The sequence below is a fragment of the Nannobrachium achirus genome, assembly GCF_963921795.1.
Source record: "Nannobrachium achirus genome assembly, chromosome: 9".
NCBI classification, from domain to species: Eukaryota; Metazoa; Chordata; class Actinopteri; order Myctophiformes; family Myctophidae; genus Nannobrachium; species Nannobrachium achirus.
This window is the reverse complement of record NC_137818.1, coordinates 36,523,603-36,549,738: the sequence shown is the minus strand read 5'-3', so window position 1 is coordinate 36,549,738 and position 26,136 is coordinate 36,523,603. Positions and strand designations below refer to the sequence as shown.

Sequence of the window (26,136 nt, the reverse complement as noted above, 5' to 3'; positions counted from 1 at the left end):
TCAGAGGTACAATGATGGACTCTGCGAGCTGATGACAGACAGACGTACTGCCGTGACCCAGATTTACCTACACACTCACACTCACAGACACACACGCGTGCTTTCCAAGTGCGTCGTAAAAGAAAACAGAGAGGAGAATGTTGAGAGGGGGCGAGGGGGGGGGGGGGGGGTATCTCCGTCGTAAGGTCCAGAGATACAGCCTGAGGCGGTCGTGGAGCTGGCCACGAAAGCCACCAGCCCAGCTCGCCGACGTCCACATCAGTCGTGCCGTGCGGCAAGCCGCACGTCCACCACACGCTACACCACCCAGCCAACCGCAGCGACATAGTGATCTTATGGAGAGGGAGGAGCCTGAAGCCACGAGGGGCACCTACTGACTGAGACATAAGATATCTGTTACAGAATGGGGGTGGGAGTGAGGAGGAGGGGGTGGATGGAGGTGACCGCTGAACGTGTGGCAGGGAAAGCCCTGCGGAGCGCTTAAATTGCTACCCGGTGCGATTGTGACACTGTGCGACGATGACGACGACGACGATAATAAATAGAAATGGAGGAGGAGATTAGAGAGAGCCAAGCACCACCTCTGTTATTACAACATCCACGGGCTCTAATTATGGACACCATGGTAACCGCCATGCTAACTCCACTCCATAAACCTTGCTGGTCCACAGGCAGGACCGCTGCAGGGACGAGTGGGAAACAAGAGTTGTAGGGCCGTCGCTCTGGTTAAACGTCAACAAACAACTAGATACATAGGGACAAGGAGCAAGCAGCACATGCTAGCACATAAAAACTAATGACGTCACATTGGGAGTCAATTAATCAAAGTCATACACACATTGCAACATGTTCTCATTTGAAGAACAATGGGGGTATTGTGCAATAATGTCAGCCCTTTTACCAGTTATCGAGGGTGAACACAAGTGTGAGCATTCTTGTTTTTTTTGTATAAAATGTATGCCTTGGCTGGCCCATTGGTTGTGCAAGGAATTTTTCTCCTGAGATTCCCACTCCCAGCATGGCATTTTATGGAGCTGTCAGAATATTTCTGCTCGCTTTCAGCGACATATGGAGTGCGTTATAATGAGAGAGGGCAAAAACTGTGCTGAGTTGCATCAATGATCTCTCATTGCCACTCAACACCGGAGGGTGTGAGAACCTTTGCTGCGAGGCCCACCGCACATTCTCAGTAATATGAAGGAATCAAAAAGGCTTCCTGGGTCTGATCAAGGCTACCCTTCTCTGTTTACACACTGTTGCATTTGCACCGCCCAAAACGAGTTTCATCAAATATGTTGGCAGCTTTGCACTGCATCCACTCCTCTGTATACTCAAATATACAACTGGGGGGTTCCCCCTTCAATGTTTTTTCCAGGTTTCAACTTAAATTTTTAGCTCAGGGTCTCAAGGCCTTGGATCAGCAATACACCACATATGATCCCGGGACAGCTTTGATATTTCTGAGGGGATACCAATGACAGGGTTCAGGCCTGAATCATACAGGAAAACGACAGAAATATAGGAGAGAAACTGAAAAGAGAGGGAGGGGAGGGGGGCAAACAAACCTCATTGCCTTTCCCAAAGTACTCCGATCCAGCGGTTATTGTTGAACTCACATATGGCGCACGCTGCGCTGCAGCTGAAAGGAGGCCCACACGTTGAGCCAGCCCCCGCTCACTGCCAGAGGAAAACTGGCAAAATGCCAACAAAATCTCAACCAGATGGGCAAATGGCCTGCCTGTGCCCCACCCAGAAATATCCACTAACTCTCTCCTCGTCTGGGCGACTCTGGAACGAGCCTCCTGCGAACTGTTACGCAGTCGAACCCGGCCGAGAGCAATTCCTCGCGGGGCAGTCAAAGAACGCTCTCCACTCGACACATGCCTCACATTTTCGTGCCGAAAAAACTGCTTTCCAGACACTCTGGACCCCATCCCAGCGGAGCCGTCGATGATTGGCCAACGGTGATTATTATCATTAGCATCAGCACAGGGTGAATAGACTGTAACTCACGCTCTCAGCACCTCTTGCACATTAACCATATTCATACAGTGGACATTTTTCTCTCATATCATAATCAAAGAAGTACCTTCTGCTCATAGAGGCTGGTGGTCTGGTAGTTGAGGATGGGCCGCAGGCCATGGGAGTCTGCCGCAGCTTTAGGATCCAGGCTGAAGTTCAACGCAACATAGATGGCAGAGAGCTTGTCCCTGAACTCCTTCTCCTCCTGTAGTTGACCACGGACACACAAACACAGAGTTTACTTTATAAAAGATGGAACTTTCCTTTTCTACCCCAGATTTGAACCCGGGGTCTCCTGCGTTGAGTGCTGAATTTTTTACTACTGAGCTAATACAGCCCTGTCTGCTTACTCAGGGGAGAAATTGAATTTTGGCCTTCAGATCAAAATTTGTGTCAAACCAGAAACAGGTTGTATCCAACCTAGACACAGATCCATAGTATATGAAGAGTATGTAGACCAATACAAACGCAAATGTATAAGTTACATTGTAGTAACATACTCTATCATACAGATTGGACAAAATAACATTTTATTCAAGAGGGAAAGATTACATAGCGCTTCAAGAAAGGATTACCAGATGTTTTTACCAGCCCAGTAGATCCCATATTTATGAGAAAGCATCATCATAGTAGTCCATTACTTCTAGGAATTGTCTTGGCTTGCTTAGAATAACTGTGACAATGTAGATCTCACTGTCACGTACAACAGGTCAAGTGATGAGGCGAGCCATTATGAAAAGACTAAAGACGCACCCGTAGGTAGATCTTGAGCTCCTGACACGAGCGCTCTCCATGGTACAGCCTCACGCTCTCCTGGAGGGATGGCTGCTGGGTGTCCAAGAACAGAGCTCTCTTCACCGCACCCTTCTGTTTAGGCTTATGACTGTCCAGCTGCACCTCCACCTTGAAGTCTGGAACACAGTACACACACACACACACACACACACACACACACACACACACAAATGAGCATTCATGGCACGATAAATGTGCTCAGGGGCGTCACAAGGGGGGGGAAATGGGACTGAGTTACTAGGGCCCAAGGTGGAGGGGCCTTAATTATTTTATACTTTAGCTATTGAAAAATAGCAGATATACAAGATAGACCTGCTATTTTTGAAAAGTCTTGAAAATGTGTGCAAACCTTTGAATATATGTATTTTTTAAGCGAACATTTTTAACTAAAATTTTGCTTCTGGGGGGTCCCTGGAACTAAACGTTTTGAGATGGGGGTCCGGTCCGTAGCCAAATACATATCATTTTGAGGGTCCTTCACATGAAAAGGTTTGATTTAAAATATTCAAAGACTTGCAAAGATTTTCATGATATTTCAAAATGTGCAGATCTACAAGCTCGCAGCACGCTGTGAGCTTGTATATCTGCTATTTTTCCAAGAGTTAAAGCAAAAAATGTGAGTGAATCCTTGTACCCAGGGCCCAGAATTTGGTGTGACACCCCTGAATGTGCTCCAGTCACATAATGACAGGGTCTTTTTTTAAAAGACCTCCGCAACTCTCTGAGGCACACAGACAATGCAATCAATGTAGCTGAAACATAATGGCAGGCTTATAACAGGAGTAATTAAAGTAAATGACTATGGGATTGATAGGGAAAAGGAGCCTGGTCGTTAAAAGGTGAATCAGAGCAGATATCAGGAGCACTGCACTCCATGCCTCACAACACAGTCCAAAAAGCTACGTCACCTATCCAGGAGGGCCTCTGCTTACACACGTTGCTACGGGTTTATGAATTGCAGTTTTGTGGCCATGTGACAAGTTCGCCTGTATGTAATACAGAGCAGATGTGAAAAAAAACAAAGAAAAATGGCTCACCAAGGTAGTCTGGTAGGAACTTCCCCTCTGCGGACAGGCAGAAACTCAGGTTGACACTGTTGTTGGACAGAAGAGACGAAGACACAATGAAGGAAGTGTTTGTGGACCATAACGACATGTTTGAAAAGCTGTTAAAGATAAGCATACATTATGCTTTGCTCTTGACATTCTCCCTTTCAAACCCACATTCACATACTCCCACAACGCGCGCACACACACACACACACACACACACACACACACACACACACACACACACACACACACACACACACACACACACACACACACACACACACACACACACACACACACACACACACACACACACACACACACACACACACACACACACACACACACACACACACACACACACACACACACACTGAATGATGTCAGTGCAGGCTCGTTTACATGCCTGGCATAGCAAGACGTGCGGCGTAATGGGAAAACGGTGACCAATTTTGAAAATGTTAACTTGGGAATGTGGCAGCGACATACTGGCATCTGCCAGCTCTCCGGCTGGCCAAGCTGATAAATTGGTGTATCTCCCACTTAAACCCAGCCCACTCCACTCTAAACAAAGGAATGTTTAAGAAGGGTGAAATTGGGCGACGTCTCGCGTTTCAGCGAAGGCCGGCCGGCCTGTAGCTCCCTCTCCCATGACATCAGCCATGCAACACGCTGTCCAAGAGACAGCATCCCCACCCCCACAGCACCCCAAAACAAATCCCTTCACTAGGGGAAGCCATACTCGAAGAACCAGCCGAAAAGAGAGAGAAAATCGAGGACATAAAGAAAGGGGGGGGGGGGATTCTTGTGAAGGAAAATGGGGAAGAGGAGGTGAAAAAACGAGACAAAGAAAGACAAAGGGCAAATGGAGGACTTCTTTGGAAGGAGTAGCAATAAGTTCACGTGCATGTGAGGTAGTCGTATTATCCTGTGTTGCATAGTAAAGTCGGGAGTGTTAATTTAAGTTGAATAAACACAGTTTGCAGCGTGTGTCTATGTGCTCCTGTGTCTGTGTCCGTTTAGGTATGAGTGTGCATGTACACACACACACACACACACACACACACTTACACACACAGACATGCAGGCACGCACAAACGCACGCACACACACGGGTCTGCGTGGCTTGATGCTTCCCAGCTGTGTTCCACCAACCAAACAATATCTCATTCAAAGCAACGGCAGAACCTTCTGGCTCCTCCCTCCTTCCTTCCCTTCATCTCCCCCCCCCCCCCCCCCCCACTCCTCCCCCCATCACCAGGCAACATAGCGTAATCAAGACACATGTGTGTATACAAGAGTTTCCTTTATGGACTGGGGACCTGGATAGAGGTGGGGGGGGAAGCAGACACACAAGCGTGGTGTCAACCATGTAGAGCGGGCCGAGCCGGTTTCCTTTCCCTGTTCAGTGTTGCTGCAAAATGAACACTGTGCACATTTCCAGCAGGGCAAAAAAAAGAAAAAAAAGAATTGCTGACAATGCCGTTATTCAGCACGTTATTTCATCGCTCCTTTCCCGCTGTGAAAATAAGTCGGCAGATAAGACTCGACGGCCTGCAAAATAATGAACAAGAAACGTGTCTGTTGATCTTAGGATCGAGCGGTTTTGTGCGTGCGAGATTCAGGGAACCCCATGCTGTTGGTGGGTCCCAGAACATCTGAAGTATCCAAGATAATGCACACACAGGTGCTGGATGAAGCATAGCAATAGAGAAGAGAGAATATCCACACACTGTTCTGAATGCACCCAAAGTGATGGTCTTCATCAGGTACTTGCAGCAGAACATATCCTGTCGAGCTATAGCGACGCTTAATTGTAGGCTCGCTGAAAGACGAGACCAGTATGTTATACCAAATCTTTATAGGTCACGTTTATTTTCCTCAAAGATATGACCGACAGTACAAAGGCAGGGCTCTTAGCCAATGAGGAGCAGCGTTCTTGGTGACATCACCACGCACAAGTGCGACCTGATATAAACAAAAACAACACGTGGGCTCGAGACCAGTAAGTTATATCAGTATGTTATACCAAAACTTTATAGACCAAGGTAATTCTCCTCAAAGAAATTACCGACAGTAAAAAGACAGGGCCCTTAGCCAATGAGGAGCAGCCAAAGGTCTTTGTGCCCATACATGGTGTTCCATGCGAGCCCACACTCTTTCGTAGGAACAGTATTTCTAGTTTATACTTTGTTGCACACCAGAGTCCTGCACCAGACATTGCAGATCTACAAGCTCATAATACGCTACTTTCAGCACGTGACACAATCGTACGACGAAGCATAAATCAGACCCTCTGCTATACTAGGGTGTAGGTAACAAACCCCTGGACACTCACCAGGAAACTGGAATGCTGTCATTGTCGTTGTTGACCACGCAGTTCTTCTCCTCAGGATTGATCATGGTAGGGTAAACCGTCAGGAAGGCGCTTGTGTTTACTATTGGACGGGATCTGTGGGTAACAGAACAGAACATAAGTCACAATTCTACCACTTTTTGTGGTCACATGTTCAGATACTGGATTCTGATTGGCTTAAAACAGTGGTAAATCAGTCAACAACCTTGAGTTGCCTCAAGGACCCCGCCCACTGTTGTGTTGCAGTTGTATAACTAAATAACCTTGCAAGTTATAACTGTGTTTTCTTTCATTCATATGGTAGAAGTGGTAGAAAAGCAATTTACCATTCGAGGGTTGTGGGTTGTTGGCTGATTTACCACTGTTTCAGGGTTGACAACCCTGAAACAGTGGTAAATCAGCCAACAACCCACTCCCTCGAATGGTAAATGGCTTACTCGTCATCTACAAGTGTACTGCAGCAGAGCAAATGAATATTAATTTTATGAACACTGTATATATGAATATTATATAATTTTGAATATAACAATTCCAGGAGAACATACCGATAGAGAACCGCCTTGTCCACACCAAAAGCACCAACGACGAGATCTGAGGAAATGAGGAAAAGAGCAGAAATTAGCTATTGAAGAATTTCGATAAAAGGAAACCAAAAAATAATTATCTTCTAAAGACCTGCTCACCTGGGTACCCATTCATGTCCAGGTCCTTAGTTCCTCTGAGAGCAAATCCAAAGCTGGCAGGAATGACCCCTGAAGCCCATTGGCCAGCAATCACCTGAGACGGCGTGTCCCTGAGTCCCCCTGAGTACCCGTTATAGATGAAGACCAGGCCCTGCTGGTTCTCACCTCCAAATGGACAGCTGATGGCTACATCTAGAGAGGGACAGTTAAGCCTGATTTATACTTGCTCACATGACAGTGTCCTGTGCCAAAAATAGCTGATCTACCAACTTAAAATGCCTCGGATTGTAAGCTTGTTGATCTACTATTTGCGGCATGGGACACCATCCATTGTACAACAGAGTATATTATGCCTTAGAATATCCTCCAATGAACAAAACATGTAATTTAGTGATAACCTTTAGTGACTGCAGTTGTACAGTATGAAAGCTGTCAGTACCAAAATAAAGTGAAAATGTCTTGTCCCATTCCATAGCACTGCTACAACTATTTCTATTCTTACCATTGAAGCCATCCTGGTTCAGGTCTCCCAGTGGTGCAATGGTGCTACCAAACCTCCCATATGCCTCAGTGCCTGTCAGGTGAGGTAGGCTGGGCTCCAGGTTCAGGGGGCCACGTTGAAGGTAGACATAAACCCGGCCCATCTCTTCCAGACGCCCACCAGAGCCCCTCAACATGAACATGGGGGCCCCCACCAGAAGGTCAGCCAGCCTGAAGACACGGCAGGGGTAACACAAATAAATGTTTGGGAACCAAAATGCTTCACAATGTGTTAAATGTTCCTGGTGAACCAGGAGATACTGATACCACAAAGTAAAATTGAGAGAGATAGAGTTCCAGTGGAGAGAGCGAGAGAGAAAAGGAAAAGCCTCCTTACTCACCCATCGCTGTTGATGTCAGTCGTCGCCACAGCGTAGCCAAAATATGATCCCATCTGTGAAAACACATGCATCACTCACATTTCCATGACTGTCATCGTTGAAATTCATATCAACTAAAAGCATCAAATGCATCAAAGTTTAGTTTATTCTTTGTTTATACATAAGTCACACTACCATAAAACTCCAGCTCGCCTATGATTCTGATCCACTGCTTGCATTAAAGGAAAATATTGTGCACTGCATGCCCCTCAGTTTAAGGCTTCTAAAATGGGCCGGGTAAATGGGGTCTTAATTTGATGCTGGCCTGTTACCGCTCTGTTCATTCCATTGTTACAATTAGCGGACATAAACTTGAGCCTGCAGAACAGAGGATGCAGAAGCAGCCTGAATTCCCAGACTTAGGAGGAAAGCACATAGACATGCATAATTTTATTTATTCAGCTGAGCCAATCTGCATCGTTAAAACCAGCCCCTCACACTCCACTACCAGAACCATTTATACAAATTACCTCTGTACTTTTCTTCCATAATTGTGCTTCAGAGTATACCACACAAGGTTTTGATAGTGCGTGAATGTAACATGGTAAAGGGAATTACGGTATTTCTGCTTGCTCTAATTCAACAAATTGTGAGTGCTCATCAGAAACCAACTTATGGTAATACACAGGTACTGGGTTTTGGAAACACTTAGGATAGTAGTAGATAGGACCTGTTTGACTCACCTGCTCACCAGTGTAATTAATCATGGACCTCAGATCAGTGCCATTCAGAATAGACACCTGGGAGACAAAAGACACATACGGTGAAAATCGTTGCAATATAATTCGACTTCAGAATAGTATCTCATTGACCACATTCACACAGTGGCCATTTTGCCCCTACATAATACTCAGAGGGTATGACATAAGAGCAAAATGGCGTGTGAATATGGTCAATGGCCTTGAACAAAACAAAAACTATGTCATATTTCAAAAGAATATATTACATATTACAATATTACTGTTTTTATTCTTTCCATTTCATGCTGTATTTGTCCCCTAAGTCAAAGTCCTAACTTCTCAATCTCCTCACAGAGTTATGAGAAATGATGTGGCTTTCTTACCAAACCGTAAAGCATGACTCCCTTTGGGACCCCGGCCACAAAATCTGAGAGGTGCACAGAGAGAAATGGAGCCGAGATTTAGTAGGGGAAATATTGCGCAAGGTCAAAACAGTCTGGAACTCTGAGAATTCCAGAAATCACGTTTCCAGCTCAGCAGTAAAGGAAAATATTGCAGGTGAGTTCAGTTCAAGTTCATTTCAGGTGTAATATAAATATACATTACTCTTTGTGTGTGTGTGTGTGTGTGTGTGTGTGTGTGTGTGTGTGTGTGTGTGTGTGTGTGTGTGTGTGTGTGTGTGTGTGTGTGTGTGTGTGTGTGTGTGTGTGCGTACGTGAATGCATTTGCTTTCACCTGTGCACATAACAAAGTCTGCAGTGCAGATGTATGGCCTGCCAGTGTTGATCTTAATGTAGTTTTAGTCAGAGTCTTTTGAATAAAATTCTATTTAGTTTTAGTCTTAGTCTAGTTTTGTCTAGTCGACTAAATATGAATGTTGCTGGCCTTACCTTCATTCTGATCTCCGTTGAAGTCCCCGACCGCAACAGAGTACCCTGCAGCAAAGAACAGGTAACAGGTTAAACTTGCTGAGGTGTTATACAGTATTGTTGCATTGTCTGAGGTCGGTAAAGCGCAATATGTTCATACCTCGGTAGCTATCATCATATTTGACTTCAGCCTGTGTGGTCTCGGCCTGCCCAGTCACAGACTGCAATAGGTAGCCTGGGTAGTACGCTTTTATAATCTCCTCCTTGGCTGCAGAGATTATTTGACCTTCAGAAGAAAAAAAGAGCGAGATATCATTGAGAATGTACCAAAACAAGTTTTCAAGTGATTATGATCACTATGATTTCTGACAGAATTCATTCCAGAGGCGTTGATCTTTATGTTGTTCATACCTTGCCAATAGTAGCTGCCAGGTCCTCCCAAGACCACCTTGCCATCCTATAAGATTGAAAAGCATTGATGGCCATGAAGAGAAAATATAATTTTAAGAAACCACTTCAAGAAGACCAGAAGACAAACTGTTTTACCTTAGTGAAGTCTGCACTGAATCCTCCCTGACAATAGCCTTGTCCCCCCCTCCCGAATAACTCTGAAACACAGAGATGAAGGAGTTCATAAATCATTAGTGATTCATGAAAGTATTAACTGTTGTTCAATGCCCACAACATGACAGACTGCCCATAATCCCCGACAGGCTGACTTTATAGCGAACAATAACTTATTTCAATGCTCATGCATGAGTAAATGTATCGAATGATAACAGCACTTGCATTATCATTGATGCAGATATTAAGTCACCTATGGTCCAATAAATATGCAGGTGCCGGCTCAGCATTGTGGAATCTAATGTCTAATGTCAAAGCAGGGTATGCCTCGGTCTATATAAAGTGACATAATTGATTACCAATAACTGGGAGGGCTGAAATATGTTCTATAGGCTGTCTACAAGATGTTTCTGGAAACTGTTAGCTGCTGTTACTTGATACTATATCATCCCCTTGCCCCTGGGGTGCAGCAATTGAACTCACGCCAAACTTCCAGTGGAATGGACAGCTGTCATGTTAAATGCCACATAGACCCTTGAGGCAAGAGAGCATGATAAAAAAAAAAGCCAGACAGACAACTTTGAAGAGTTGCCGTAGTTACCTGTGCGACAGGGAGCGTACTCCACGAAATTTGTGAAGTTATGGACCGAGAGGTAGCAGGTTCCCGTGGCATCCGAATGGCGGGTGTCCTGTTTGGTTCGCCAGGAGTAGAGGGGGGCACAAGCCTGGAAAGGGGGAGAGGGGGGCGGGGATTAGGTGGGAAGGAACCAGCGGGAATGGGAATAGAACAGGGGTCTTCAACAGGGGGTCCAGGACCCCTAGGGGGTCCCCAGAGTTACCACAGGGGTCCTCCAAATCTTTGTGTGATAGAAGCTTTTTTTCTCCATTTATATATTAAGCATTACTCCATATTTTGAAAGCTTTAGCCAAAAATAGCAGATCTACAAGCTCTTGTAGATCAGCTATTTTTGGCAAAGAGGTTTGGTGTAGGAGGGGGAAATTGAGCAGACAAAAGTACAGAGTGAAAGGTCAAGTTTATTAATTATTGACAGTTCAAGTGGTTAAATAATATTTATCTGAAAACACAAATTTACATGAACCCAAAATACACTGATGATTGTGCTAACAAACGATGAAACTATATGGTCTATCTATGGGTTGTGGGCGGTCCCTGCTTCATCTCTCTCTCTCGACAAAGGGGACCTTGGCCTGAAAACCCCTGGAGTAGGAGGTATGAGGTGGACAGGGGAGAGAATAGGTGGATGATGTTTTTCCAGTTGTAACAACACCCCGCTGAACTCAGGAGGAGATCTGGGCTGAGGTCGATGGTACATCTGGAGCAGGGCAACCACCTAACTCAACCCAGGTCACAACATGCACCATACAATGAGACCAAGCTACAGGCTTACACTTTGATGTCACAGAGTGGCCACAGAGCTGCACTTCTCAGTTAGTGAAGTGAGAGTGGAAGTGAAAGCTGGTGAATCACTACCACACTATGGACATGACCTTTGAACGAAGCACATTCACATCCCTCCATGACATCACAACATGTTCTGCTATAAAAGTAGTAAGCACAAGTTTCTCATGGCCACATGATGTGGGCGGGTTTCACAAAGGAAAACAAATCATAGCAAGGGAGGGCACCAGTGCAATGGAGCAAACCTGAAAGCCAAGTCTCGTTATGCCCCCCACCCCCAACCCTGCCCCCAGAACCCCAGTCTCTCAGAGGGTCACCTTACCAGAATGGTGTCGCCGTGGGAACGCACAGTGGCGCCGAACCATTGGTGAGACTTGAATTCCGCCTGATAGTCAGTGTCATTGAGCGAGACGTTGCGGTCCCCTGGGAGGAAGGCAAGAGAAAAACAACACTGAGTGACAGTCTTTTGACAAAACATGCATGTCTTCAACTAGGACCCCGACTAATCATCCCGTCCCCCTCTCCCGTCAGTCTCCCAGGCTTTTGGAAACATCTGCCCTGTTTGGCAGAAAACAGGCCTCCAGACTCCAGTTACATTATTTTTCATGTAATAACGATCGGGGTGAGAATTTGAAGAGAAGAGAATTTGCTTCTCAGCCACTGTTCAGATGTCAAACATGAGGCCGTTCCCTTAAGTGTGGCCTGATGTCTGGATTTCTGGACTGGACTACTCTAGCTTAGCCTTGTTGACCCAAGGCTCTGTTTGGCCACCTGGCCAGTAACACCGATCTCCCACTTGAGCTTTGCGACAGCAGCAGGTGACACGACAGATGGCCAAATGAGTCCGATATACAAACAACTTATTGGGAGACAGATGCAACATCTACGTTGTCATGGCGAAGATGAGGTTCAAACAAACCCACCCAGCCAGGCGATGGCCGATACCTCGAGGGCTCGTCGGCCAAAACACAAGTAGCACATTCAGGAAGTGCAGATGTGTTTTGTAAGTGTAAACAAGCAAGTTTCAATAACTACTCCACCCTTATCATTTAACCCCCCACCCCCGACTTATTTCCTGCTGCATATTTCGTCTGTGGAAAAAAGAAAAGAAAAACCACAGGCAACTTGCAACAGAGCAGCAACAAGCTGTCTCTGTGTGAGAGATCTTGACCTATGGGGATGTGAGGAAAGCAGGCTGTGTGTCAGCTCCTTCTATATTCCCGACTCTGCCTCTCCTACCCTTTTCCTCTCCACTTCTCAGCCAACTAGGCAGCCTGGAGCTGGGGCTGAGGGCCTGCTCCATGTCTTGGTGGAAAGAAACAGAAAGGGGGGCTGGCGTCCAATGAAAACACACACTCTCTGGCTTGGCTTCCTCATAGCAACCCCACAGTCATCTTTGTTTAAGCACATGCTTCCCCTCTCCCAATCTCTATCGCCCTCGCTCTACACTCGCCTCTCGATTTCTTTCTAAATTACATTTCTTCACCTTTCTATGTGCTAGTATCGTTCCGTCTCTTTTCTGGCACCTCTCTGTCTCCTAACCGTGGGTAAGTGGTGGGATTATGTCTCCTTAATAACCCAACAGTAGTTCTGCTCCATGTCCATCACCAGGCTTTTCCATGCAACATTATTCATCGTGGGGCAAAGCGGCGACTGACCTCTCCCACCCCACCCTCCCGCCACATTACATGTCTGCCACAGGCCATGTGTGAAGAGACATGCTTTAGCTGTACCAGCACACACATGACCTGCACATCAAACAGTGTCTTTAGGAGCTTGTTGCTTTAACTAATCTACAATAACTGTACAGAACCTTGTTCCTACACCATACCTTCCTTCATATTTTCATAACTCAGCCATTGTTTGGATATGGGAACACAGTGCTACTCTGGGGGTTTGGACGTGTTGAGAGGGCCATGCGTAGGTTTGAGGTGATGTCACAACAGCAACCAGGATTGGAATCTGTCTCACATCGTAAAACTTCTATCTATTGGCATCTTGAGGAGAACCGGTCATGGCTTGGCGTAAGAAGGAAAGCATATCTATGTCAGTTTCCTGTTATGCTTCGTATTCCATAAAATTGATTGACAATCAACGGCGGCAGCTAAGACGCAAGATAAGCATGCCTAGCTGTGGCTGGAGGGTAAGGGGTCAAATCCCACATCCAGTGGGAAAATATGGAAAGGGAATGTGAATGAGAAATGTTTTTAAGAATGTTTTAAGAAACGTTTTTAAGTTTTCATTTCTTCTTTATTTCGACAGTGAGAGATTGCCAGGAAATGCTTAAGGACAACAGGGGAATGACACAGAGCAAACAGTCCGGCCAGCCGGGAGTCAAACCAGGGAAACACTGAAGAAGGCATTTTGCTCGCATGTGATTTGCACCCTAACTGTTCAGCTAAAGGGTCGCCCCATACTTACACTGTCGTACAACAGATGGCGAATATGGCCAATCTGCTGTTTTTGAAAATAAATGTTAATTTACTGAAAGATTTTTACATGCCCAAAATAGAGTAGCCAGGTTCAATCTGAAAGGGGTTACAGTGAAAAGGGGATAACACACACCGCAGCCCATCAGTTCAGCAGTGTCCATACATTATTAGGAGAGAAAGGTATCTGCAACAAAGCAGAAAGCCCGCAACACTCCAAGTTAGATGAAGGCTTTTAGGTGCACGGCTCAAAATAGCATATAAGAAAGAAGTAGTCGCCACTCGCCAGCACTCAAGGAATCTCCTTTTCGCATGATTTTATTTACCTCAATGGACAGAGTCAACGGACGCGGTTCGACCCTTCGGTCTTCTTCAGCGTTGTAACAACGCTGAAGAAGACACATACATTATTAGGGCCAACAAGAGCAGGTGAAGTGGATCCGACAGGGGTCCGACTCAGATGGGGAGATAAAGAAAGAAACCCAGAGACGTTGTCACAATAACATGTCATCTCAGGTCCTCCTGGGAAGCTGGCTAGAGCAGCGTGCTGATGTGACATGGTGCCTGGACACAGTCTCTCCCGGGACACCAGAGTAGTGTGGGGGGCCTGCAGTAGGGCTGTATATACCCCCCTCTACCCTTTGAACTGTGTGTGAGAGAGGATAGCCATTAGTGCAGTTAGAGCTTCTCGAAGTGTGCGTGTGTGTGTGTGTGTGTGTGTGTGTGTGTGTGTGTGTGTGTGTGTGTGTGTGTGTGTGTGTGTGTCAATAGCTTAAAAGACAAATGGCCAAATTCACTCATCACATCAGCTGTCCCTGTGGGAGTACTGAGGTTGAGGGGGGGTTATGAGAGGGCAACAGAATAGAGAACCACCAGAGCTCTGGTTTCTCCCTACGTTTTCGATCCCTTCCCTTCCCTCTCTCCCTCCCTCCCTCCCCTCTCTCTCTCCCTCCCTCCCTCTCTTGCACGCTCTCCTCTACCCTCTCTCCCTGTCTTCTTCCCGGCTCAGATCCAGACAAGCCCTTATCTCAGTGGAAGAGGAAGTTGGTAGGAGGAGAAGGAGGGTTCTCGAACCACTTTGACCCAATTAGTTAGGCTAATTAAGAGGGCCCATGGCCTCTGGGTCAGACCTCACCCACACTCTAGAGAGCAGGGGACACACTGGTGCCGGATAGCTGGGTACCAAATACTGAAGTACAAGAGAAAAGACACTGTATCAAGTGTACTTTCTAAGTGCCTGTAACGCACAACACCCACCAGGCACACAAGCATAAGCGCACGGACACTGCTTTTCTGCTACGCCACGAACGTTAAGATTCTTTCCCCACTCGGGGCGGGGAAAAGGGTTTGTCACGTGCAAGTTCTAATAGAAATACAACGACGCAAAAACCTGCGTGCTCAACAAAGCACTTGTGCTGACACTTTCTTGGTGGGTTCGGTGCGCAAGAGTCATTTTTTACACAGCATTGAATTAAGAGAAAAGACAAATTTACAGTGTAAGAAAGATAAGGATCACTTAGCATAAAGTTATAATAAGATGATAACATCTGTTGTTTATTTGACCAGAAACAGCAACAGGGAGATTTATGAGATTCTTTCTTTTTGAGATTCATTTGAAAAGGGAATTCTATAGGAGTGAATGTCCACAGATATGCTTCATTTATACTCTGCCATACAGCGGCGTCACATGCTGACTATAGCTGATCTACAAGCTCACAACATGTCACAATGCGACAGACTGTGAGCTTATTGCGACCGAAGGTCGCGGTTTACCATGAGAAATGGCACAGCTCTCCGTGTGTGTACACATTTTTACGGTCTATGGGTTTGCTGCTCTGACATCATGCTCTGATGTCACTGTGATGACACATCCGGCACATCTTGTCCAGGTATCCGTGTATCTCTGAAGGTCACGCCTGACACTGTGGTTCCCTTGACACTACACTGTGACATCACAGGTGATATCACAGGTGACATGACCTATGTAAAAGTCCATATATGGGTATTCCCCAGAATCCCTTTCATGCCCATATATGAAGATCCCTGATGTCATCGATATACATCACTGGCCAGATGGCCAAGACATGGCCCATATCTGTGTGGCTGGTTCAGATATGGATCTCCATGTATGGGCATAAAAGGGATTGTATGTTGTGATGTCATGGGAACCACTCTAACATAATCCCTTTTATGCCCATACATGGAGATCCCTGATGTCATCAATATTAAGCCCATATCTAACTTCATATGGGAATGCCATATCTGTATGGGCATAAAAGGGCCCTTTAGGGCGAGGTCGCATGTTGCCCTGAGGCGTCTTACTAGTATTTACCATTTCTGGCACCAGACACCGTCATACGATGTAGTATAAAGGCTGTATTAGATTGGAATGTGGATAACAACAGAATGTACTGAGCATCCTCCTATTGTATAGTGGTTCTGCTATGATCCAGATGGTTGAATCTGGCTCTTGCGCAGAACTTCTTTGCGCCTTCAAAGAAAAAAATGAAGGACACGCTGACAACTCAGGGGACTATCCTTCACCCCGAGACCCTGCTGGTGCGGGATGACATCACGCTCTGTGGCCTCATGCCAGCACCCAAGGATGTGCAGCACATTTTCTGTTGCAGGGGAAAATGGTGTAGAAAAATAAATGAGCGCAAGGCAACCGGTGGTGGAATACTGCACAAAGGGGCTGTTAAACGAGGCTTGTGAAAGACTCAGTGGAATATTTCTCCCCTATTGTGCATTATAGACTGTAAATCTTAAGTTGGCCCAAGGAGTGAAGCTTTGATTTCCCAGGAAAGACGCCAAGAGTCCCCTGCTAAGTAGAGAGCAGAGCACACACGCTGCTGTCCTACTACATGTGTTAGGAATAGTCTTGGGTGTTTGTGTGTGTTCTGTGCATGATGTAAAACCTCATAAAACTCTAAAAATACTTAAACACTTATCCCAGGCTTCCATGGTAAACCATTGCCTCATTCCATCAGTGGGGTCTTTGACCTTTGACCAAAAAACTGATCATTCGAGTAAAGGATTGCATCCTTTCTTTCCCGAAACCAATTATCCAAATCTGACTGCATAGAAGCTCTGTTGTTAAGACTGGTGGTGTCTGTTTCCGTTGTCATACAACTGAGACATGAGTCTTTGTCTGACCTATTTGTTTATTGGTCGCTTATCTCTCTCTGGCCCTTCGGGGACAGGAGGACAACGAGACAGGACAGACAACGAGGCAGGAAGGAATACCGTTAAAGACAATCCATTATCCTTTTCAACCCAAAGGACGCAAAAAGGAACAGGAATCACTTTTCCAGGAACTAGCGCAGCCAGCAACAGTTCGGTGGAGTGGAACAGTGACGTCCGATCCAGACTTACTGCTGACTACACAAGCACAAAGGAAATGGACTACTGGCTTAACAAGTGTTTGGAGGAGCAGCAAAGCTCGACCGGCTCAACAGCTCTTAAGACTCCATCCATACTTCCCTGAAGCTCTCAAGTCACCAGCCAAGGCAATAAGAGGGTAGTGATGAATGTCATGAAAACAGAAGAAAGGAGGGAAGGGGGGGGGGGGGGGGGCTATAGAACACTATTAATGTCCATATGTGTGACTTGGCAAAGAGGATCAAAATATGTCTTATTGGAATAGCTAGAAATTCTAATCTCAGGGTATTTCAGCAGTCCTCTCCTCTGCAGAAATATGCATGACATAAACACATAATATTAGGCGAGACTGCTACAGTACCTCACCTGCAGTGAAAAAAACAAAAACAAAAAATTATTACATACAGATATGGTTGTGTGTCAGTGATGATAAGGTTTACCTTGAGGGTCGAACTCAATGCTGTGGCAGTCTGACTGGTCAGGGCCCCACGGGCAGTAGAAGACAGACCCTCCCTCTTTGATGTTCAGCTGGCTGGTGTTGGCCTTGGGCGCCCCGATCACCACGCTCGCACTGGGAGGAAGAGAGAGAACCAGAATGTCACATGATCCAAACCGCAGCATCCTTTAGAAATCTGAATTACTTTATCTATCCAACGATAAGGTTGGTCAAAATTAGCTCGCTTGGTCTGGCATCAATTAAAGAATGCATTCCAGACCTCCCACTCGACAGTTTTGAACATTGTGCAGAACACAAGTTTTACTGCTTACGGCTTGTATGCAGACTAAGTGTTGAAACCTGTTGAAAAGGTTTTCCTTTACAGCGTTACATAATCCGCTGGATCTGAGAGCAACTGCTGCTGCCACTGGTGCATGCATAAAATAAGTTGAGAAAGGAACCTAGAGCACAGAGAGGTTGATGCAGACACCTGCATGTAAGCACAGCACACAGGCACACTCACACATGCGCAGTCTGCGCACACCTACACACACACACACCCCCCGTGGGACAAATTTGATGGGAAAACAAGAAAGCAGACGGTCTAAGTGGAGTCACACTGTTGTTTCTACAGCTGTGTGTGTGTGTGTGTGGCTGTCTCCCGAAGGACACACGATACTAAACATCCATCCTGCTCAAGCTCCACTGTAAAAACTACCAACCGATTTGGCAGCCGTGTCGGGAACACGTGGGCGTACGGGTGACTGGCCGGGTCCAAGAACAGGTAGGAAGATAGACTTCAGACTTCATCACACAGAGCGAGACGATGAATTGAGGGAGATGATGAATGGAGAGAAGGAGTGGTTGGGATGTCAGACAGCGGAGACCTGGGCATGGTAAAGCTGGAATGCTTTTTTTTCCAATAGTCAATCTGTCTGAAGTAGACAGTTCAGCCATTACCTCATTGCAGACTCACTTAATTCTGATTTATGCTTTGTCGTACGATGGTGTACAAGTTAGACATTATCCTCCTAACATCACAGGAATGGGTACGGTCCATTATGCTGGAATGGGGGCACAGACTGCAGACGGGATGTTGGGGGCATCCAAAACAGGAAGTGCACACCCTTTCCTGCCCCAGATCTTGCAGTAGTGCATGGAAGTTTATACGTCAGTTAAAATTAGCATCTCGCCCCCAAGGATAACAGCTCAGCAGGGTCCATAAAGAGATAGATACGAGCAACAAAAGCTTTTAACCAGGGTGGCTGGAGGCCAGCCAGGGCACACGGTGACACCACATAATGCTCCTTGGGGCCGTGTGGAGTGTGGACCACTGGACCCAAGTTTGAATCCGACTCCTGTCTTGCCATGCATGTCCTTCCTCTGTCTGCCCTTGGTTTCCTGTCTCTCTACACTCTCCCATCTAGAGAATTCAAATGAATATCTAAGAATAAATAAACAAGGGAGAGGAAGAAATACAATTCAACCAAGTGTGTTTGGTGAAAGAAATAAACCAAAAATAAAAAGGCGATTCCAATAAGATACATTAAATGTTTTATCTGCAATGACAACACTCATATAATCCTGTAGAAATGCATGTGGTTGTGAAAGGCATGCAACGGAGGTCATGAGCTGAAGTGTGAAAGAAACACTAAACTCTATTTTGGAAAGGACAAAAGTCAACAACATATTCCTTTGGCAAGACGAGAGAAATAAAGAGAGCACCCGTTCTTTCCTGCCATGTGTGCGGATGGAGGGGATATCCCAGAGGGGGACCATAGCTCCGCTCTGTAGAATAATGTAAATCCCAGTGAAGCCTGCTTGTCACGGATTCTCACGATGGGAACAGCTGGGGATCCCTCTGCCCCTGTCTATCTCTGCCCTCTTTCACATACAAAACCATAACAGACTGATAAAAAAATGTAACATCTGAACTCTAGTGCAGTGAATGGACACACTGATAGATAGTAGACCACAATGTTGTGCTCGTCTGCTCTGGACAAGCTCCGTGGTCTACATGGCAGCACGACTGTGGCTGCTAACATTCAGGAGTTTTCTGAGGAAACAAAGATGGCCTGTTCCAAGATACATTCCAAGGATATATTGCAAGAGATAAACAATCCCATCTTGACCGGTGTGTTATGAAAAATGTTAAATGCTCCTTTTGAGCAATAACATTGCGAAAGTTTCCACGCCAACTCAACTCAAGAGGATAGTGAATCTGATGTTTATATGGGAAAGAAACAAATTGTGGTTATAAACCTTCACTCGCACAACTACCCACTAGGACAGTATGTGCAGGTACTAAAAAAATCAAATACATTGGTAATGGAAGCCAACAATGTGTGCATATTATTATGTCAGTTCTGGCCAAAGGATCAATCATAAATCGCTATGGCAGCAATTGAAAGGGCATACATGTCGGCTGGGGAGGGGGACTTTCTTTAATCAGCAAATTGGTAACTGAAGCGTGATTACAGTACACTCCATATACGCACACACACTGCATGTGCACGCACGCACACAATGGCACGCACGCACACAATGGCACGCACACACACAATGACACACACAGGCACAATGACATTGATAGCAATCTTAAAGCTCTGTAAACAAGGAAGAATTAGTATTTAATGGGCCTTTATCTGGTGATGATCAGTCTGGTTCTAAATGGCAAATCTCCTCTCCACCTCCTCTGCCAACTATGCACTTAAAGATGTAGCTATTAAGGACTTAACTGTAGTTGACAGATTGCAGGATTGAGAATGGCTTTACGTAAAGAGGAGACTGCCCCATGAATGGGTGTGCATCTGTGCAAATAGGGGACCAGACCAGCTATTGTCAGCTGCTTTATTCAACAATGTACTTAATATGGACTTATCTGCAAGTAGCGCTAATGGGACTCGGGTGAGGTAGAAGAAAATCTGTTGAGAGTGGGAGTGAGAGGAGAAGAGTCAACACCATTGTGGCACTGATAGGGATCACAGTCAACGGAGAAGCCTTGCCGGGCGGGCATTGTGCCTAAGAAAGAACGTCTGCCAAAAGTCAACTGCACCTGATGGCCTGCGGTACAACACAGCGGGTCACTGAATCCTGAGGCAGCGTGAGGAAGGTCACAGAGATAGAAACGTGTGTTCATCTGTGCATGTCCAAATATAATTAAATGTATGCGTAAGGGTCATAGGATTTTACAGTGTGTGCAGTTTCTCTAGTGTTTTTTTTTAAGAGTTTACTCCTACGGCATCTTGGAGGTGGTGTGCTACTAGAAACATAGTTAAATGTTTAAATTTACTCTGCCCTGTTGAGCAATTTCATGTATTTTTTTTTTTCATTACAGAATGTAGGCCTAGTATGCATTTTCATGTAACGAAATTACAAAATCTAATCATTTCGTTAAATCATTGCAGTAACTTTTTTGGCAGGCATAATTGTTTAATGTTTTTTTATTGTTCTCATTTGCACGCAATAACCATAATCATTCTCTACAGATCGTAACTATTAAGAGCAGTGTGCGCACTGGGTAGCCACTGATCAACACCCGCTCGAAGGCCAGTGGTCAAGGGCACCGACTACAGTGTCCCCAACATGTTCTGTATGTCCTGGTCAACGGCACAGAGTAGTACTATGTCCCCAACATGCATGTCTTTTGTCAATGGTAGTGAGTTCTATGGTGCATGAGGAAACTGCAAACTGGTGTGAGAAGTCTGAGGACATGCCAACTTCAGTTCACACAGAAAGGCCCCAGTGGGGTTTGAACATGGGCTTCCATGGAGATATAGCCCCGGATAGAACCGCAAATCCAAGACATGACAGCATTTCCGTTGTTGGGCAATGCAATCGCCATCACAGAAAACACACATTCCTCACTAGAATGACTTGGCCTCTGGTAAAAAAAAGAAAAAAGAAAAGAATCTATATTCATTTTTGTGTTGCTGCAAACAAATTACAAAACAATTTAGTAGGAAAGAGCCTTGAGCAATCTTCTGGTGATGGGTGGAACTGAAACATTAGTATGCCATAATAGTCATTTCCACCACCCCAATCAGCTGCCATTCGCCAACCACTAACGATCTCAACACGCATCTCATGATTTACTGTTAATTAAAACTACTGTAATTGATTTGGGCTGCAAGAGAGGAACGCGTAAACACCAGCCTCACTCTAACCAAAGACTGGCTTGCTTCATTTGAAGCTTAAGCAATCAAATGACATTCTAAAAAAATATCTCACCACACCACAATTGCCCCACTGTAACCACTATTTTTATGTGGGGTTGAGAAATTAGGGGTGATGCAGAATGTTGGAACTTGCTGAAGTGACACTATCCTTCATAACCACAGCTAATCAGGCCTATGATGATGAGGTTCCAGAAAGGGGTTGTCAGAGGGCAAATTCCTCTTGCGCCCCCTCCCCGGTGACCGAGACACCATTTTCCACCGATTTCACATTTAATTGTCTTCCTCCCAGCTGCAACGCTTATGTCACTTGAACACTATTATAATTGCTCTACGCTAGGTAGGGAAAAACACATGCTGGTTTAACTGTATATAAAAAAAACAAGAAATCACAATCGCGTCAGCCCCCCAGCAGCAGATGCAGTCACCATCTGCAGTCATAAAGACGGCACTGGGGAATGGCACAGACACCCAGGGACACGACCAGACCAGGGTGAAAAGGGCAGGGGGCTTAATGTGCTCCAGGACACACCTTAGTCACACACCTGAATACATTACACAACATCATGTAACATATAAATAGTTTCAAGCTAACAAACAATTAACAAATGATAGCAAAAGTGAACATTCCAACTTTAATATATTCTGTTTCCTGAACACTATAAAATTAGAAAGGTGTGCTCCTCAGAGTGTATATCTTTGCCAGGCACGGTTGCCTACCCACCCAGGGCTATTTGAGTCGTGGGGTGCAGCCATCAGGACATGAGGAAGCTGAGGGGGAAATAACAGTTTGTACGACAGACAGTGGAACTGTTCACGTTTGTGGTGGCACATTATGGGCAGAAGCGGTTTTGGAGAGGAGCTCTGCTCTATAGAGGACCCTCAATATCCGATTCTAATTCGGGTATGATTGGATGTTGCATTCATGATATATTGTGATGTTTTCTTTTAAATAAGACCCTCTCACAAATTTGTGGAGTCAGTTACAGGCCAACAATATGTAGTATTCTAAAGCCTGTTTGACTGTCAACATGACCCATGAGAACATTTGTGCCTAAATAAATTGGTAGGGGTGGGTGCATAGGCGATTTTAAGGGGTGTCCTAGGGTGCACGTGCACCCCCTGGCCGCCAGGCGGCCATTTTGATTTTTTTGATCATAATAAACACGCAATATGATTAAGAAGAAGAACATCTCAAATTCGCCTTTTTTGACCCTTTGAAGCACCCATAGCATGACTTCTAAACCAATCACAGCAAATGGGGGGCGGGAGGTAATAGGACTACTGGTTTCTCAACCAATCACAGTGACTGTCTGAACGTCTCTGACAGCACCGCTGAAAAACAAACGGCAGATGATGACACCTGCAGATTTATCTAAATAACAGAATTAAACAGTTGTTTCACAGTGGAATATGCTACCTGGGGTTAACTACAGACATCCATAGGACATGTGGATAGCTTTTACATTTACCATACGTGAACTAAAGTTTTCGGCGCTGCTCAAAGAGGCTGGATTACACAATGTGTTCTGTGCCTCCAAGTGTGTGTGTGTGTGTGTGTGTGTGTGTGTGTGTGTGTGTGTGTGTGTGTGTGTGTGTGTGTGTGTGTGTGTGTGTGTGTGCTCGCGCGCGCGCGCGCGCGAGCGAGCGCGCATGCTTGCTTCACTTGCTTGTAAATATTGGTAGCTGCTGGTTATGGATCTTTGGTGGTGTGGTTGTGCCACACCACCAATGTAAATGACTGCTTGATTGCTTGATGAATGATGATTAACTTGATGTTTGGCTTTATATGTCCTGGCTGTGCTGCCTCTGTCTGCAAAATAAGTAAATAAATCCTATAGACATATGCTCATGGTGTCTAGAAAAAGAAGCACCTGTTTTACACTTTTTTTGTTTATATTGTGTTACATTTGGGTACAAAATTAACTGCAGAAATCCGCTAAAACAACATTACAAAACCGCTAAGCGCGCGCGCGAGCGTCGCGCACGCGCGCTGCGCGCGCGTGCATGAGGTAATAGAGGTTGTGCACCCCCTGCTGGAAGAGGCTAGAATCGCCTATGGGTGGGTGGATGACGTTTTGGCAACTGAACATAGACATTTGTAGCATTTGTGGCGTGCATTGTTTGAGTCTAAACAATGCATTTAAATCCGATCTGCTCCAAATTTTAATCACACATAGAGGGTACTCTAAACTTTAGAGGCCCCTCAATTTGTGGAGCAGATCTGATGTGCTCTGATTTTTTTTTATTTTTTTTTAACTGACCCCTTCCGCAACCCTTGGAAGCCAAATGTGACCAGAGTTTTGGAGTAGCAGCATAAAGAGTGTTTTGGAGCAAACACAGTCGGCTGAAATGGGTCTGGCCTGTACGGTCTGGCCTGCATCATGATCCAAGGAATCACAGTTCAAGACATATAGGCCAAAACATGATGTGGCCTGTTACAGCGCCACCATGAGGGCGATTTGACACAATTGCCATGGAGCTTCTTCCTTTGATGTGAGTGTGTGAAGTTTCATGTCGATCGGTCCAGCTGTGTCCAAGCTGCTTAGTACAGACACACACATACAGACAGACACATGCACCGGGTGGAAACAACCCCTGGCCATTGCAGTCTGCCAGAGATACATACCAGTAAGACTCCCTAATCGGGAGATAAGCGACCGTTGGTCGCTTATCTCCATAAATAGGCCAAAAAGTAGTTTGTGCAAAATCGTCCTGATGGTGGCGCTAGATGGGACAGATGCGTTGTGATTACATGACTGTAGAGATACTGTGTACTGGTGTGCATGATTTTAGGGCAAAATCTGTAGGAGCAGGGTGACTGTAGAGATACTGTGTAGTGGTTTGTGTGATTTTAGGGCAAATTCTGTAGGAGCAGTGTCCAAAAATGTGTTTTTTAAAAATCAGCCAGATGGTGGCGCTAGATGGGACAGATGCATTTTGATGACATGACTGTGTAGTTATGAACAATAGCTAATGTACACACCCACAGGCAGATCTTGATAGTGGACCCAGGTCTGTTTATTTAAGCATGGAGGCTCATCCTTCCTGGACTCCCTGGTGTGAAGGGGTGTGTGTGTGTGTGTGTGTGTGTGTGTGTGTGTGTGTGTGTGTGTGTGTGTGTGTGTGTGTGTGTGTGTGTGTGTGTGTGTGTGTGTGTGTGTGAGAGAGAGAGGACAGTGGCAACATTCCTTGCCACTTGGCAGGTCACACATTATGTTTGAGAGAGAGAGAGAGTGTGTGTGTGTGTGTGTGTGTGTGTGTGTGTGTGTGTGTGTGTGTGTGTGTGTGTGTGTGTGTGTGTGTGTGTGTGTGTGTGTGTGACACAGAGAGAGCAGCCCCGTTGGGGTGGTCATTCGGTCATTTGTGCACATTTGGTAATTTTTTACACCTGGGGGTCCCCCAGGGACCTGGGGGTCCCCGAAACTCCGGGGGTCCTTGGAGGTTGTAGTTTGGCAGGCAAGGAGTGTGTGTGCAAAATCTGGCATGGATCGGGGCAACGGTTGCAGAGATATGAGCAGGGCAAAAGTGTGACGTGTGACGTGTGACAGAGGGAGTGACAGAGGGAGTGACGGAGGGAGTGACGGAGGGACAGCCGGTGGAGGTTTGGATAGTGTGCAAGTAACTGCGACCTACGGTCGCAATAATATGCATTTGGTGGTCCAGTAATAATTAGGTTGAGGAACAAAACAATACCGGGAGAAAATATCCTGTGGTCATCTCTCTCCCTGACCCTTTCCATTGTTAGCTACAAAATAAGCTAAATTGGCTGATGATATAACCTAGTTAGCCGATACTAATTACAAGATAATAACCAGCCAACAGCTAACCGGATGTGTCCAAGGGCTCTGGCTCATCTCCTAGCCACATGAGAGGGCTTGAATGAAACCGCCATTTATACAATGTCCCACAGAGCTTACACTGAGCTAACACGACACACTCACAGGCTGGACAGGTTCCATATCAGCAAAGGAAACCCCAATTATTTCAGATGCAGTGTCCTGGGCTGAACCAGATGCGACTCTTGTCCTCCCGTCCCCTCACTCCAGTACTGGGGACAAAGGACTGGCGTGGGCCCAGCTATGAGTAAACAGCAAAGACTCTTTACCACCCACCAAGAGGATTCATAACATCAATCCTGGTGAAGGACATCCTTCAGTCCAATTCACCTACAATATGCCATATGATGTCATGCGACTTAAAATAGTGTCTAGACTCCACTGTAAGTTTACACTGTCACTTTGGAGGAACTGAACCCATGAGAAATGAGTCGTACCAGCAGTAAGTGATGACTTATTCTAGACCGCATGGAGCCATGAGGCTAGTCTAGCATCCTCTCAAAGTCAAGGCCAGA

The 26,136-nt window shown here is 45.7% G+C and overlaps 1 protein-coding gene across 1 annotated transcript in view; it reads right to left on the bottom strand.

The window, feature by feature from the left end:
* itga5 (integrin, alpha 5 (fibronectin receptor, alpha polypeptide)) overlaps positions 1-26,136 on the bottom strand; it is a 47,281-nt gene that overhangs the window by 14,907 nt on the left and 6,238 nt on the right. Inside the window, exons 2-18 of the mRNA XM_080733227.1 lie at positions 17,612-17,742; positions 11,684-11,784; positions 10,543-10,666; positions 9,924-9,985; positions 9,789-9,834; positions 9,538-9,663; positions 9,399-9,443; positions 8,892-8,935; positions 8,512-8,568; positions 7,790-7,842; positions 7,411-7,619; positions 6,909-7,100; positions 6,771-6,816; positions 6,208-6,321; positions 3,855-3,910; positions 2,776-2,933; positions 2,090-2,227 (exon numbers count right to left, since the gene is read on the bottom strand). Of these exons, the coding sequence (XP_080589353.1) occupies positions 2,090-2,227; positions 2,776-2,933; positions 3,855-3,910; positions 6,208-6,321; positions 6,771-6,816; positions 6,909-7,100; positions 7,411-7,619; positions 7,790-7,842; positions 8,512-8,568; positions 8,892-8,935; positions 9,399-9,443; positions 9,538-9,663; positions 9,789-9,834; positions 9,924-9,985; positions 10,543-10,666; positions 11,684-11,784; positions 17,612-17,742 (1,702 nt within the window). The remainder of the gene's footprint in view (positions 1-2,089; positions 2,228-2,775; positions 2,934-3,854; positions 3,911-6,207; positions 6,322-6,770; positions 6,817-6,908; positions 7,101-7,410; positions 7,620-7,789; positions 7,843-8,511; positions 8,569-8,891; positions 8,936-9,398; positions 9,444-9,537; positions 9,664-9,788; positions 9,835-9,923; positions 9,986-10,542; positions 10,667-11,683; positions 11,785-17,611; positions 17,743-26,136) is intronic.